Raw genomic sequence first — 16,569 nt, forward strand, 5'->3', positions numbered from 1 at the left:
GAAAAAAAAAAGCTCATTTTGAAAAGAATAGAATTTAACAGGGGAAGAGGTAGGTTAAATTCCTAAAATGCAGCAGTTTAGCTCTGTCCTTTTTAATCATCTGGACTGTAGGATCTTGGCTGACACCAAATTAATGAAAACTGAAACCAGATGGTGTAGTTGCAGAAGTTTTCCATACTGATCTTCTAAAGCAGCATTGACACGCTTGAAGAAAGGTGAAAAATAACTTATGTGAGGAAAGCAACAATATATTGCAACTTATAACTGAGAACAGTTTCAAAGCACTGAGATCTTTGGTGGCTGTATTAACAGTAAGTGACAAGTAGCATGTTCAGTGAAAATACTTTCCTTTCTCCTCCGTTAAATCTTCTCCTCCTTTTTCACTCTCGCCTCTTCCCGCTTCCACCACCAGGAGTCCTACAGACATTAGGGCATAGTAAGAAGTGTTAAAATACTTACAAATACATGGTGGGTTTTTTTTTTCCCCAATCAGTTTTAATGAAAAGTCTTCCATTGCAAGATATCATAAAGCCATTTCAGAGATGTTCTTCTATCAATAGCAAGCTGACCCTATTTAGTGAAAGTTTGGAAAGCACACTGTCAACTTAAATTTGTACCCATATAAAAAAAAAAAAAAACAGTTTAGAAAGCCATAAAACTAGTAGGAATGTTTACACAATTTTTAAAAGTTCCACTGAGGACTGACTGTAGCTCTTAAACAAATCAACATGTCCCAGAGTGTTTGAAACCCAAACACTGAAGCATGAAGCACCCAGGGTATAACTGCCTGCAAACACTCTCTTGAAAATGGTTTCTATTGTTAACAAAAGTTCCAGGAAAAACAAGCAGGGACAAACGAATCTCATTACTGACTACTGAGTGAGGTATAGACAGATGGTTACAAGTATGCGGGGCTAGATTCTGAGCAGAGGTAAAATCAAAAAGTAGTGCTGATTGCCATAGCAACTAGGGACCATGACTGTGATTTATAAACTCACAATAGCCCTCTAGGGGCCTTGTGGTCTTCAGAACATGGATGTGGTGAGGAATCATGGCCCCGGTGAAGTCAACAGCAAAAATTCTCCAGTAACATAAAGTATCTTTTTTAAAAAAAAAATTCAAAGACTGACAGTACGCATACAAACATATACACCCTACTAAACTCCCTGTGCAGTACAGGCAAAAATACTAATTTCTAGTAGGTGATGACTACTTCTATTTTTCTAGTAAAGTCCCTTTTGAGGAGCATGGCAACTCAAGATTGGCCTGTGTCAGCTCACAGCTAGTGCATCCCCTCTGAGTGACACCACAGCCAGCCTAAGGATCCCCAGCTACAGTATGCCAGTTCCCTCAACACAGGGCTGAAGACGAGGCTCTGCTCTAAAAAGCAGCTTTCACAGAGTGTCCCTTTCTTCCTGATGAAGATGGCAGGAAGTCTTCCTTCCTGATGTTCATCCCACTGGAGCCCAAAAGTCAACCCAGATTCTTTTTTGGGATTAACTACAGGATTAACTGTTTTCCAGGGAAAAGGTAATTTTGTCAGTTCCATTAATGATACGCTATTCAGAAGAGAATCTACCTCAGCTTTTCCTAACGTTGTTTTTAGATTTATGAATTGGGGCCTCTAAAAAAATGATGATTTGCGTTGCCATTTCAGTCAGCAACCAGGACTTGACATATACCCAGAATACCAAGAGAGCGAACAAGAAAGTGCCACCTTTATAGGGGCTATCATCTATCACAATCACAATTTGCTTATCGGAAATCAGGTACATTTTCTTTATCATCTGTCCCACCACAATGCAATTGAGAAGAAAGGGAGAGTCACACTGTGTCCATTGCTGTTACAGCCTATAGCAATGAAGTTACTAGATATAATGATCTATTTCCCAGCTATTCACAAGCATGTTCTTCAGGGAACTGAGGTCCCATGCAGCTGAATTCCATAAATAACATGTAGTTTGAATGACCCCGGTTGCTTAGCACTCTTAGGTGCAGGTTTGGAAAGTGCTTTGCCTTTGCCTCCCAGGATGAGAACAGGAGAAAGACAATTAGTTTATTCTCTAAGGATAATTTTAACTGTGTTCCCTCCTCCCCTCTCTCTAAGCCTAGGAGTGATTATGTTTATGCTGAAGAGGGAGTTACATAGCAGCCCCTTGTATTTCTGCCCCCCATTTGACCTATCCACTTCCACTGTACCACATGTAAGAATAGCATCAGCACATACATGGAGGTGCCCTGTAAGGATGTACAATTACAAGCACCAGTATATATTAAATAATAAATACCATATATTGGTCAGCTTAACGGACTCTTACCATGTTCATTTATTTCTGTAAAAATGTGTATGGGGATCAGGTGGGGCTCCTCTTGCACCTCCCTCATCCCTTGTGAGTACTTCAGAATAGCTCCAGAGGAGACCACTGTTTGTGGAACATACTTTGGATGGACATACAGGCCTTAGGAGCGCACCTAACTCTGAAAGCATGGCACAGATTGCAAATGCCATGATTTTACCACACAAAGTAAAACGTTGTCCTCCCCACTGAAATTCCAGAGTGTACCTCCAGCTGGAAAGTGTGCTTGGGGGACCCATCCTGGTTGTACGTGAGTTTTCCCAAGGAGGAAATTATTTCCTCTTCAGAAGCATCTTTCATATCCTTAAAAAAGGAAAATGAGAAAAGGATGACATTTCCATCATTCCAGAGAGAAAAAAACATGACAACAGCCCTAGCGGCTGTTGCAGTCTCAGTCACAAGTTCCAGGGCACGCAGTACAAAGAACCAGCAGCCTAACTAAAGGAGACCAAAAAAGGAGTCCTTCAAAGTGACTCACTGCAAAGGATTAAAAAAGGAACTCACATAGATAGCAAAGTTCTTCGGAGCATTCATGATCTCTTCTGTTTGCAGCTCTGCTTTGGAAATGTGAGCCAGCATCACAGCAAGAGGGTAGATGACTCTGAACAGCTTTATCATGATGTAACCCTGCAATCCATCCATGGCTCAGTAGTTTTCTTGGTCATTATCCCACTGAAACAAGGCACAACCGTGATCTAGATAGTAAGAAACAGACTCTATGCAAGATGCTCTTGTGGCATAGAAATCCTAGGATCCAAGGCCGCCAACAAAATGAGGAAAGGGAGGCTAATTGTTGCTAAATGAAGGCTAAACGTACACACGCAGGTCTTGTGTATTTTTTATACCCTCCACTGAGGATATTCTTGACACTGGATTATCAATATGGGATTTTTTTCTAGATGATGGAACTCTTTAGTGGAGACACGGTCAAATAGGATGAGTTCACAGGACTTTCACACTTCATACAGGTTGTCTCAGACCTCTCTCTGCCACATCTGGTAAACATAACAACCTCTGCCTGTCTGACATGGGATCTCCAGATGGAAGCACAGCTACATACAGCCCACAGCCTTGCAGGTGTGAAAGGAGACAACGTAGCTTGCGTTTTCACTCGAGCCTGCTCTATATATATATATGCCTTCACGGCAAAGGTGCAGGCATCTGAGGGTAACTCAAGCACACACCGAACTTGTGCATCTTGTGCAATGTGAATCAAATCAAACAGGCCTGTTCAAGTGCTGTCTGGGCCTCAGCTACTCAGTACTTTAACTCAATAATAGAGTTGTCCAGCCATTCATTTAAAAAGCAGTTTTCCTTTAAATGTGCAACATAAATGAAATGCCAGCTGATATTACTAAATGACAAAAAGCTCAAGCACTTAAAAGCCATAAAATGCATTTCCAAAAACATCAGTTCTCTCAAAAACACATTATTCTTATGAGCTATAAGAAGCACATATTTCATAACAACAGTAATGGAATTTGCACACAATTTTATCAAAATTCAACACTACATACTTTCTTTGTTGTGAAACACAAACAAACTCTTTCTCAAGAAGCAGCAATTATCAGCCTGTTCTCAGAAATGCCTCACCAGTGGATATCACTTCTCTAAAAGCCGCTCTTTAAAGCCACTGGTCACAGCTGAAGTTAAGTCAAAGGCAATGGTCTTATGTTTGAGGGGCATATTAAATATGCATGAAGTTAGAGGTCCTGCACTTTCTCTCCCATCTTTGGTTTCTCTAAGTGGCATAGCAGGGACTACAGTTTCACTCTAACAGTCATAATTATTTAAATGTTGGTGGGTTTTTTTTTTTTTTTGGAATTAAGTTAGAGAGTTTATTAAACTATCCCAGGTTTGTTTCAATTCAAAGCTGTTCTGGAATATGTTTTGGCTTTCCTTTTTGAGTCCTCCCTAAAGAGCAAGATATTTTCTCTTTACACCTTGCTGCCAAGATCCGAATTTGTAGTTTCTATATTTCCCTGGTAACAGCTAGTGATGTCATAAATTCACTAAGTGGTATAGGGAGACGTTATGCTCTGTGCAGCCATGAAAGTCTAGAGGAGAACAGAAGGATTTGGAGTGATCCTCAGGTTTAATTATTTCTTGGCAGTGAAAGGGGCAGAGGTACCTACTCTTATTTGTAGTGTCTCAATCTTGAACCTTTTGTGAGCTCAGTAGGCTGATAAGGGTTTTCTAAGTAAGGTTGGTATCTGAAATGCACTCTCAGCTTTTTGTTTGGCGCTAGTGTAGCTGTCAACCGGCTCAGAACTGACAGCAAGCTCTGCTTCCATGCACATCACCATTGCTAACAGAGACCAGTGAGCTCCTCTGAATGTCAAAACCCTTAGCAGGGCTTGGTGGCTGGTCCCTGGTCCCCGATCACCCTGGACTACTCTGTCATGACACTCTGCTGTGTCATTATAGGAACTTTGAGATATGAGGGAACAAAGAGAGCAGGTGTAATGCCCTGATTTCTTACCTGGAAACGACATACAGGGAGCATGCATATTCCCAGCAAAGTCCAAACATGCACAGGTGTGCTCCTGCATTGGAGGTTTCACTATATTTCACAACAGAGGCACCTGCAAATATTATAGCATATGCATGAGAGAAAAAGGTTCCCCATCATTAAATACTAGGAAATAAACAGAACAATCACAGAATCGGATGCATCACTCAGCTCAGAACAGAGGAACCTAAGCTTAGGAGGGACCACTGGAGTCACTAACTCCAGCCCCCTGTAGGTAATCACACAATCCCACTTTATGGTCCAGTCAAGCTCAGCAAAAAATAATAAAAAAATAAATAAATAAAAAACAAGAGTGCCAGGAGAGACAGGAACAAGAGTTTACAGGGCTTCCAGGAAGCAAATCTAAACCTGATTTTTGAAACTGCAGTGATTATTCCATTCCTTTAACCTTTTCCACGTAGTATCAAAAACATACTCATTGTCTTTCTTTTAATCTCAGATTAAACTGCATCCTATGCTTGCAGGCCTCCAAAAGTCAGTGAATATAATGCAGCATCACTAGCAAAGAAACAGTACTTTGATAAGCAAGTTTTGTGTGTGCCAGCAATTCTATGCAAGAGACAAGTTAATATTGCAGCTACCCAAAGCACCCCTTCTGTTCCAAACTCTTTCTGTGTGGCTCATCCTTGCAAAGGCACTACACGCACATCTGAAGATGAACATTGAAATTATGTGTGGATGGACATTGCTGTCTCCAGACAAGAAAACCTCGGATAGCAACTACAGGCTACAGCTGGCCAGAGAAAGTACTTTGAGGCTGCCATGGACCAGGAGGAGACCCCTCCTACCTGCTGAAAAGACCTCTGCCCAGACCCTGACAAGGCCACAGGCTTTCACCCAGTGGCTCCTGTAGCAAGTTCACAAGCCATGCTCCAGCCTAAGTATCTGACTTAGGAAGACATCTAGGCATAACTTCAGTGAAGAAGAACCCACAGCATCCTTCAATAAATTGTTCTAGTGCTTGACTACTCTCACATTTAGAAATATTTTCCTTCTTCATAGTCCAAATGGATGTGTCTGTCTTCAGCTTTCAGCTAGTGGATCCTGTTACAGCTTTTTCTGGTAGATTAAAGAACCATCTCTTACCTGAAGCCATCTCCTTAGCTGGGAGATTTACAACACTCAAAAAACTTGTTTTCAGCCTTCACGTCAGTAAACTAATTGTTTTCCATGTGGCATGTTTTTCAGACTTTTATTAATTCTGCAGCATTTTGCGAATGCTTTCTCTTTTTCAGTGTGCTTTTTGAAGTGCAGCTACCAGGATCAGATTCAGGATTCCTGCAAGGAGTTTCATCAGCGCTCTACAAAGATAACTTCCCCTCTCTAGTTTTATACCTACTTTACATTTCTGATATATCTAGAATCAGGAAACATCTGCACATCACATTGCAACGTCAAATGTCTCAGGAACCATAAGCAAACCCCACTCAGATATCTGTACATAGCTTCTTTACATTATCACTGTTGGCCAGAGCATTCCTACGGGAGATCACTGGATAATTGTCTCTGAGGTTATTTTCAGAGTTACTGCTATTCACAACACAAAACCCATTTCGCCATCCCCAGACCAAGGAGAGTAGTTTCAGTGGTGACCCCTGCTCAGCCAGGCAGCAGGAGTTACAGAGACAACAGAGAGGTAGAAGGAAGATTATGAGAGCTTTTCACTTCCATTTTCTTCATTCAGATCCAGCTTTGACACCAGTCAACTTCGTTTGAGGGCAGAGAAGGTTCTCACAAACTCATGTCAAAGGAGACACTCTCAGGAAAGATCCAAGAACTGCCCCTACCAAGAAATATCCTCCTCCTCTACAGTAGCTGTTCCTTTAAGTTGGGCCTAAAGCATTTTGGAAATGCTCTCCATCCTGCAGCTGGTGTCTCTTCCTTACCTGTTCCTTCTTCCCCTCAACCCACCAAATAATGAGTTTTCTTGGGATTCCATCAGCACCAAAAATTAATAAAACAAAATTACTTTGAGAGATAAGATCTCTGCAATTTTTTTTTTTAATGGCTTTAGCCTAGAGCTAAAATATTGCATTAAACAAAAGATAAACAAAAAACCCCAAAACTCAAAGTCCCTAGACAAATAAGAGGAATTCAGAATACAGCAACATACTCTACAGCACTCCCTAGAAAAGATGCCCAGGAAGAATATTATTGCAAGAAAAGCAATCATCTTCACCACTGGTGCACAGTGCTTCACTAGGGAGGGAAAGAATGCCCTAGGCTGAAATTGTTATCAAGCTTATTTTATTAATTTCTGTTATTAGAAACATAAAACCTTTGAAGTCATTAACAGGCCAATACTAGGAGGCTCAGATGAGACCAGTTATTCAGAAAAACATACTCTGGGAGAGGAAATCTCTCCTGAGTATTAGCAAGGAGCATGGGGAACTGCATAGCTCTGGTCTTGCTGAGGATGTGAACGTATTTTTGGTATTTTACGGTTTTCAGCAGTAATGGCTAATGGACATCTCTAAACAGAAAACAATTAAGTTTTGAGGACCCACCTGATTTTTTTTTTTTAATCTTTTATATCTTCCATAATAAACATCAGAGTACCTAACGTACCTGAGTACTTTAGACCGAAGACTCAGATACCTGTATTCTGATTTCATTTAACATAAGAAAGGGCATATTGTCTCTGTTAATAGAGCATTAAGAACAATACATGAAGTGCATCACTGTGCTAGCCTTGAAACTAGGTGATGGTATATTTTAACATCAAGCGTCCTTAGAAGAGGTTAATGAAGTCAGGCTGTGTTTTTCAAAATACTTGTCAAGTTAATCTTCAACAGTCTGACACTGGTGACATTGGAATGTAAGAATAAGGGGTCATGAAACGTTAAATAGCTGAGTAAGGCATATTAGTGGTAGCATAAGATATGTAAGCAATGCACACAATTTACAAATGCATATGTATATTTGATAGTTTAAAGATACTCACAAGCTTAACAGTTTAAAGGGAAGAGAAGCCACTTTTCTAAGCTTTCTGTTACCAGTTACCCTTCCTGCTTTGACCAAGCACAGGAAATTTTAATTGTTACACAGAGTGTTATCCTGCAGAAGAACACACAGAATACTTGCATGATTTCAGTATAAACTTAAACCCTGTGCCTGCTCTTGTGCAAAGTACAAGATTTCCAGTAGTAATTTTAATTAATATTTTGTGGCTCTTTTGAAGGACAAGCCTACCTAAAAAGCAGATATTAAACTGTGCTGCCCTTACTTTTGTGTAACAGGCAGCAGCCTGATAGGTAGGGCTGGACAAATGAAGTCCATCTTCCTTATCAGCTCCACAAGCAATACGTGAGGTGCAGAACACAACTATGTTCTCCAATAGCCACAGTAGTATATTTGGCCAGTAGTATTTTTGTCTTGGAGACCACTTATTTCTTGTTGGAATGATAGCGTTGGAGAATACAGAAATTATGTGAGGACAGGGAAAAGCTGAGCTTCTGAACAAAGTCAGAGGTTTAATGTTTGAATTTGCTGTTCAGGCTAGTTACTCAATCACTGCTCTTGAAAGACAGGAAGTGCCTTAGAGGACTAGACCAATCGCATCTCTTAGTCAGCCTACCTAAGAAGTGCTGGTACTGTTTCTGGACTAAGTGGTATTTTAGGACAACACTGACTACCCGTAATAGGCTACCCTATTTCTTTCTGCCAGTTCTGCATCTGACAACTAAGGATACGTCACTTAAAAGCAAAAATAAAGGGAGGAGGTAGGTCACTTTAAGGTTATTATCCTGCACTAATTCTGAAGTACTGAAGATAAAAGCAAAGATCAACAGTGTGATAAGGAATAGACTCATATTTGGGGACTCCTCTACCTATTGCTACACACAAAACTCAAACTGCCACATCAAGGACTAGAAACAGACACCAGGCTTCAACTCTGGGGTGTAGTTACAGCTAACGAGAGAAGAGGTCTCCAAAGCAAGATATCATTGCTTCAAAAGCGCTTCCCATAGTTATCAACACAGACCCCATCAAGCAGCGTGTGGACATGAGGTCTAATTGCCACCTACCTTTTAATCTGCCTCACTCTCACAGTTACAAAGTGTTGTATCCATTTAGCTGGAAACTCACAAGAATCTGAAGAATAGCTGGGATTCCCTGCGCCTTTCACCTACAGAGTATGCTCCTGCAAAGTGTAACAAGAGAGAGATGTACATACTGGGCTGCTTCATCTAGACTTTTGTTTGTCTTAAGCACTCCTTGCTGTTTCTCTACAACGATGGCTTCTCTGGCAGGTTGTATTCTAGCTTCAGCTGAGAGACGCTGGAGATGCGCTTACATCTGGAGGCGCTCTTGAAAGCTCTAAGGAGGAAAGGAATTCCTTGCAGAATAAGTACAACCAGAAGAAAACCACTGCCTTTCTCCTCCTGCAGAGCACAGCTACCCCTCCATCCTCCCTTAGCAGATGTAACATGGAGATGTCGCATAGACACACACCACTGAAGCATTCACGTACATCCCAGAGGCCACTAACCTGGATGACAGACACATCCACATCAGGACTCATCTCTCATGTTGCCTCAAATTTCAGGATTTGCAGTAGGATCCTAATTTTGCATTGATTTGTTTCATCAGAAACTTGGAGATCATTTAGTTTGAGACCTTCAAAATCTACAAATAGTATCTAACATTGGGCACTACCAACTGAGGAACCTTAGAAAGATAATGCTTACTTTCAGGGAGTAAATGCTTACTTTTTCAGGGAGTAAACTGAGCTTTTGGGAGCAACTATTCTAAAAATTCTGTGTTTATGGAAAGATGGTATAGTGGATTATACTTTTCCATATCTCATCTAAAGAGCATTCATTCCCCTGACAAGGGAGTTAGATATAGCCTTTGCTAAGAGTTCTGCATTTCAGATCCTGTGATCTAGCTGTCCTTTTATATAGCAATCGAACACAAACCCTAGTAGCTTTGCTCCATCCCCTACTTGCCACACTCCATAAAGATTTAAGGAGTGAGCACAGCAATCATCTAGATCAAGGTATCTAAAAGCAAAATAAGATCTCAGTTTAAACATTACCATTTGATAGCTACAAATGAATAAATGCCAAAACTGGGTATTCTGAGTGCAATCAGTTCCAGTGAGGACTCCCCAGATATCTCAGAGTCAGTGAGCACTGCATCTGAACAAATCCAAGAAGGCACCAAAAAGGAAGCTTACAGAATGAATTTAACATAACCAGCCACTATCGCTGGCATGAGTTAGAGAAAAGCTATAATCATGTAAGATGCATCTGTGTTAAGCATTACATTCTTGATCACACTAAACGGAGAAGGATTTCTGGTTCTGGTTTCGGTAAGCACAGTGTGACAGTATTGATGGTAGCTGGAAACACCTCTATTAAGGGTCCATGTTTTGCTGAAATCACGAAGGCTTAGTAATAAATATAAAGTTTCTGCATGACAGAGCTATGTACTGAGCCACAGCTCTCGCTCAAATAAGTTATTCTGTGCATAGCGAAACCCTGCATATAATCACTCAGCAGCACTCTGAGCACAGAAGTTGAGACCCTTTCTTGGCCCTCATATTGCAGATGTTTCTGGAGAATGAGATGGTTTTGTTTGTAACTTGAATGCCAGCATTGCAGAAAGGGGAGAGATCAGCAATACAGCACAGAGCCAGGTACTGTATGGCCATAGGCCATAGCACAAGATTAGTTTTGTCAGCGGAACGCAATTCCAAACTACTGCTGATCCAGTGCTGGCAACACAGGAAATCCCCTGGCAAACTGTTCAGTTTATGTACATGCCCTACATCAGCACTGGTTCTCAGTTATTTGATCAGTTGAAAACCAGGGGGATATAGACTTATTTTCTCTCATGACCAGATAAATGGACTTTGACGGAGATCTCCATGGATGAGAGAGCAGGGTATAAACTTGTGCACCCTGGCTCAAGTGAGTGATGGCCTTTGTACTACATGACCTCATTTGGTAATTTTAACCAAGATGTCCCTGCTTCCCTTCACCAAGAAAAGCTCTTTCATCAGGCTTTAAATTAGTTGATTCAGTGGCTTAATGTTATCAAAGACTTGCTCTGCTGAAGGTCAGCATCTCAAGACCCATTAAGGAAAAATATTCACTTTGGCCTCTAAACAACTTTACCAGCTTGTCCTTACAGCATCTTAGCATCAGGACAGTGAGGTAAGTGAGGGTACAATGAAGAAGAAAAGTAATTAAATAGGATACAGAAGAGAGACCAAATCTGTAAAAAGTGTCAAAGCCAGCAGGGACCCACTGAGACATAGGCCACATTTTTTCCTTCTCCCATCATTTTGCTTGTTTGCTTCACTGTCTTTCCATTTGCCTGGCCCCAGCTCTTCTCTCTCTAGCAGAGACTACGTCCCCCAACATGTCTGCACAGTGCTGCATGCATCAGGTCAGTACTGCACTGTAAATGGGAAAGGTAATGCAATAATACTGCTAATAATGACAAGCTTGTACCACAGCCTCAGGAAAACTCATAAAAACAGCATGAATTGAAACAGAAAGTGCAGATGTTGAAACACCCTCAAATACAGTCCTTAAAAATTGAAGTAGCTTGCAGAAGCACAGCTTTCCCTTACTTCCTCACATACATCTCTTGGTAGATGCAGAGGTTCTGTTTTGAAGGTTGGCTCATCTCCAACTGCGCCTATCTGTTCCTTTCCCTCATTGGAGGAAAATGTACTCAACATTAGCCACCCTGCTGCCCTTAAAAGAAAAAAACATAGGATCTCAGTTATGAGTCGAAAAAGGTTAGCAAAGTTGTCCTCAATGAACAAGATCTACAAAAGATGCAGGACATCAAGAAGCATTGACTATAATTCAGAAGCCTTCCGGGAGGAGATAATACACATAGCCCCACTTTAATTTAAGGAACAAAAGCAAAAAGCTCTTTAGCTAAATGATTGCAAGGCTGTTCGCATAAGTCAATTGCTCTCCTTTTACAGTAGGCTGAGGAAATGGACAGTCAGAGATAGTGTGCATGACAGAGAACAATGTAGCAGTTGATACCCAATTGCCATTATTTTTATTCAATAATCTGTGTCGCAGCATGGTGGCAGGGACTTTTGGCTAGACCTTGATGTAAAAATGGGGCTTATAGGCACAAAAATATGGTATTTGTGGAGCATAACCCACAGCACTGTAGGTCAGGATTTGAAAACAGATCTTCAGGTAGCCTCAGATAATTTGTGCAAAATTGGAGATGGGGAAATTATGGGAAGAGGAGCCTATAGGATGAACTACTACTTGAATTATCAGTGCGTGAGCACAACTTGTACTTCTACTGAATTCTGGCTGTATATGTGTTTTTTAATACCCTGTGATTCACATATGTGAAAATATATATGTGGATTACATATGTGCAAACGTATTCGTTCATATGGTTATATCAGAAATACCTGTTTTAACTCTAACTCTATTCAGTACCACAAAAAAAGTGCCATAACTTGGCCCTTCTGGTGTGTGACCACCTGTCTGGACACAACACAGTTAAACAATAGACTGCAGCGCAGTGAAACAATAGACTGGTTCTTTCTAGGAGCTTGCAACTCTTAAGGCAGTGCATGTATCATGTGCAGCCTCTGTAAACTGGTAACAAAGAAGAAGAGAAACAAAAACCGCAGCTTAGACAGAATAAAATCTTGGATGCTGTGTAATTTGCAACATGTTACTCTGTTATGTTCAAACCTGCAGTATAACTGCTTTCTGAAGAAAAAAGATAAACAGCAGCAGAATACCCAGCACCCCACATTCACCCTGAGGGAGGAGTGACTCTCAGGTGAGCTTAGTGGTTCTCCATTGCTGATTCCTAAGTGGCGAACTTCAAATTATAGCACAAGAAGGTCCCCCGAAGTAGTAGAGAAATCAGTAGTCTCTTGAGGCAGAGTTTAAAGCTTCATTGCTACTCAACAGCAAGCAGAATACTCTTCCTTCCCAAATAAAGGTGAGAGGTAGATGAGAGCGCCCTATGAAAAATACTGTCTCAGAGAAGTTTCAAATTGGTCTCTTGTGGTTTCTGAAGCTCAGAGATGCTTCAAAGGTCCTCTAAAGCAAGAAGTAAGTGCTAGGGGTATTTAAGTTTGAGTTTCCTCATTTTTGCATTTTTCTCTAGTAAACAGCACCCCCAACTTTGTAATTCAAAACTTAACTCTTTGCTTTGCTAGCATAAACTGATTTTCTTAACGTGTTGTATCTGATCTGAAGACAGACATCAGCACGTTTCCTGCTCTCCAGAAGCAATTACTCCAGACAAAGCAGTCCAACTAGCAGGGCCAAATTCCAGGCCATGAATGGAAATCTGCTCCTGAAAAGGCAGCAGGTGAAGTGTCAGAGCATTCCCTTTGGGAGCCTTGTATTGTCACAAGATCTTTACTTAAAAGAGACTTTGCTGCTTCTCTTTTAGGGGATTGTCTTCAGTTTCTTTCTCTCCCATCTCTTTCACCTCTGTCATGTACCACAGTTCTTAACACTTCAAGATTATTCCATCAGACTTGCAATTATCCCCCATTACTTTGTTCTGTGTCAGTCTCTTCCCCCGTGGACAGACACATGCGTTCAACAGTGTGCTTAACTTGAAGAGCTTCAAAACCCTTACCTTGCAAGGGCCTGCCGGGTCTTGCTGCTACAGCGATCACTAGCCAAGTTCACACTGTCCGTAGTGAGGCAGGGTAAGGCTCTCAGTGATCTAGAAAGAAGAAAGGACCTTTGCTGTAGATCTCACTCATACTCTCTCTCTTGCTTAAAATGATGTTAGCCAGAGGCAACTCCACTCGCTTTGTAATGTTTTGCCCTCAAGAAAAGACTCACTACTGCAATACCAATCCAGTCATGAGCTCACACAGCAACTGAGCAAGTTCTAACTCATGGCACAGTGACAAAGAGATGCTGACTATGACAGCATAACTCCTAGCACAACCATTTCCTCTTACTAGGCTCCCAGCAGAGGTATCCACATCCAGCAGTGAAGCTTTCAGAGCATGTGAGGGCAGGATCTCAGAGTAAGAATACTTCTCATTTCTGTTCAGTGTTGCATTTCTGTGCAGTTACATCATATAAAATCTGCTGAGATCCGCACTGCTAGTCCCCTAAAATGGAACAAGATGATCACATTAAAAAACACAGCTAATTTATTGTATACCTGCTAGTGAAAACCACACAATTGAGGTACTGCTGCTCCAAAGCAATAGGTACATGGAAGATGTGCAGAGGGCCTGGAGTAGTTAGCACCAGTGAGGAGAGTCAGGTGTTCTCAGTGCTGTGTTACACAAGTTAACCCTGCAGAACATCTGATTCTTATTAGTGGAAGAGGTTACTCAGGGAAGATTTTAAACAACCAAAAACCAACATATAGTTAAATTTCACTAATTCCCACTCATACCTGGGAAACTTAATTTTGTTAATTAGCAAATGACAACTCAGTTGCACTGGAAGCCTGTACTTCGTCATATACTTACAAATAATTTTTATAACGCCATATTACATCTCCCTATATCCATCGGCATCCGCAGCTGCAAGATCATTAATAAAAGATCAATGTGTGTGTGTGTGTGTGTATTGATATACACACTAACATACATACATTTTTTTTAAAACTCTCTGCTCTAGTTTAGAAAAGCTCCGCTCTGAAACCTCAAGAGTGGAAGAAGAAACAGCTTTTTGCACAAATTAGAAGATAATAGCAGTGGCTGCTGTAGTGTCATTCAGACTCCAGAAGAGACTCTCAACAAGCCCTAAGAGGTAAATGCCAGTGAAGAGACATCAGTGCTTTGCTGCTGCTTGAGAAATGAATGGCTTTCACCACTAGTTGTCAGGGTCACGACCTGCAGCCTTAAGTGAGTTTGCACACAGGGGCCAATTCTCAAATATTTCATTTTTAAATGTTAGTATACGTTTTCCCTGACTAATCTGGAATCAAAAGCCTAGGGTTCCAGCCCTTCCCTCGTGCTTGCTACCATTAATTGGTACTCAAGTAAAATCAGGGAGAAGAAACTCAGGCCTTCCATTTCTTTTTCATGAAGAATATTTGTAGTCACTCTTTAGCCTTTTGTGATGATAAAGCGATATCAGAATTTAACTTCATCAGCTCCTTCACCTTCTCCAAATAGTGACATTTGGCACAATTACCATAATAAAGTTTAAAAGAGAACGGCAGCAGCAATAATGACTATATTCTGAACTTGCCACCTGTGATTAAGGAAAATGACTTGTAGCTGTCAACAGCTATGAATATCATGTAGATTTAACACTTTTCTTACCTGGAGACCTTGAAGGACTGTACACTTGATGAAATGAGTCTCTCGGACACTTCTGGTGGTGATGGGCTGAACAGACTGCTAGCAGAACTAGCAACAACACTTGGAGTTGAACAAAATAACTCTTGAGAGCGCACAGTAATGCTATGCATCAGAATGCAAAGACCGCACTACACGCAAGAGAAACCATAGAGACACAAAGGTATTTAGACAAAATCCAAAGGTAACAACAACAAGCTGAATGAGATGCAGTCGACATCGTAAGGCTATTTTGCAGTAGACATACTTTTGCAGAAACAGCAATGTTAACAAAGTTCTGTCTTCCATTTTAGCTTAAATATTATCAATATGACTTCATTCACAATTATCAAATATTACTGTGATAAAGCTATAAAAATTACTAAATGGAATAAATAGATCATATATTCATGGTTTACCCCTGCATAGCAACTTGGTTTATTTTTAGGTTGTTGGCACTACTGCACAGAGAATGTATTTAAAATAAGGAATAAGACTTCTGAGCAACAATGTATTCATGTAATGAAAAGAAGATAAACAGGTGAATGAGAGACTGCACAACAATAGCTTTGATCAGCTTGCTAGCTTGCCGTATTCTTGACATGAATATATTCTTAACTATAATATTAAAAAAAACTCTTACACCCCAAAACTTTACTATAGACATCTCTGTTTTTAACAGTATCCAAAGCCTGACAGAGGCAGAAGACTTCATCCTGGCCTTTCACATACCATGAGGATGAGGAGGAAAAAAATGAAAGGAACAAAAAAAGGTAAGAAAAACAGCAGATACGTTTAGTGTTTCCTTTACCAAAATAAAGATTGGCTTATTTGTAGCTTTTGGCTTTCAGCCTTTCCTGCTAGGTTGATTGAATTGGTCAGGAAATGATGCATGAGGGGAGGTTTCTGGCCAATTCTGCTGAGGAACTGAAGTTTCCCAGGAGGGTGATTATAGGCTAAAATGATGGGTACGATACAAGCCATCTCAGATAGACATGGGAAGAACAAACTGAAGTCTGCTAAATACATGCAAAATGCACAAGTCTGAAAGTCCATTTATAAAATCACTAGCAGCTTGAAAAGATGCCTGCTCTGGCAGAAATAACTTGTCGGGGCAAGCAGCCACTTTAGGACTTTTTAATCAGTATTTCACAACTGCTGCACTGTAGCTATTTCTCCTGGCAGCATTATTCACTTGGCTGTCCATATGCCTGATCTTAACGGTTTTCTCTTGGCCTTGTTACTGAACACTAGCAGACTCCAACTTTATTCTTCCTGGTTACCTAGATTTATATGGCAACAACCTTCCAGCTGCATGAGGTATGTAGCCCACATGCAGATGCTTTTAACATGTGCTACATCTTGTCCTTTACTCTGTTCCTATTAACCTGAAACAAAATGAG

General features: G+C 40.7%; 1 protein-coding gene across 1 annotated transcript; it reads right to left on the bottom strand.

Annotated features, from left to right (window-relative positions):
* LOC138067705 (SUN domain-containing protein 3-like) lies at positions 1-15,181 on the bottom strand. Its single transcript, XM_068949588.1, has 7 exons — positions 15,152-15,181; positions 13,826-13,981; positions 13,492-13,581; positions 4,840-4,942; positions 2,862-3,029; positions 2,565-2,660; positions 1-417 (listed from the first exon to the last, which is right to left on the bottom strand). The coding sequence occupies exons 5-7, from the start codon at positions 2,997-2,999 to the stop codon at positions 361-363; spliced, it is 291 nt and encodes a 96-aa protein (XP_068805689.1). The 5' UTR covers positions 3,000-3,029; positions 4,840-4,942; positions 13,492-13,581; positions 13,826-13,981; positions 15,152-15,181; the 3' UTR covers positions 1-360.
* Positions 15,182-16,569: the final 1,388 nt, after the last annotated feature.

The sequence above is a fragment of the Struthio camelus genome, chromosome 6 (assembly GCF_040807025.1).
Source record: "Struthio camelus isolate bStrCam1 chromosome 6, bStrCam1.hap1, whole genome shotgun sequence".
Classification (NCBI taxonomy): Eukaryota; Metazoa; Chordata; class Aves; order Struthioniformes; family Struthionidae; genus Struthio; species Struthio camelus.

Excerpts from the sequence above, each read along its gene's own strand:
- LOC138067705 (XM_068949588.1), bottom strand. The coding sequence starts at position 2,999 with ATGGATGGATTGCAGGGTTACATCATGATAAAGCTGTTCAGAGTCATC. Across the intron at positions 2,661-2,861 it reads CGAAGAACTTTGCTATCTAT|GATATGAAAGATGCTTCTGA; the intron begins GTGAGTTCCTTT and ends TCCTTTTTTAAG. Across the intron at positions 418-2,564 it reads AGCACACTTTCCAGCTGGAG|GACTCCTGGTGGTGGAAGCG; the intron begins GTACACTCTGGA and ends TAATGTCTGTAG.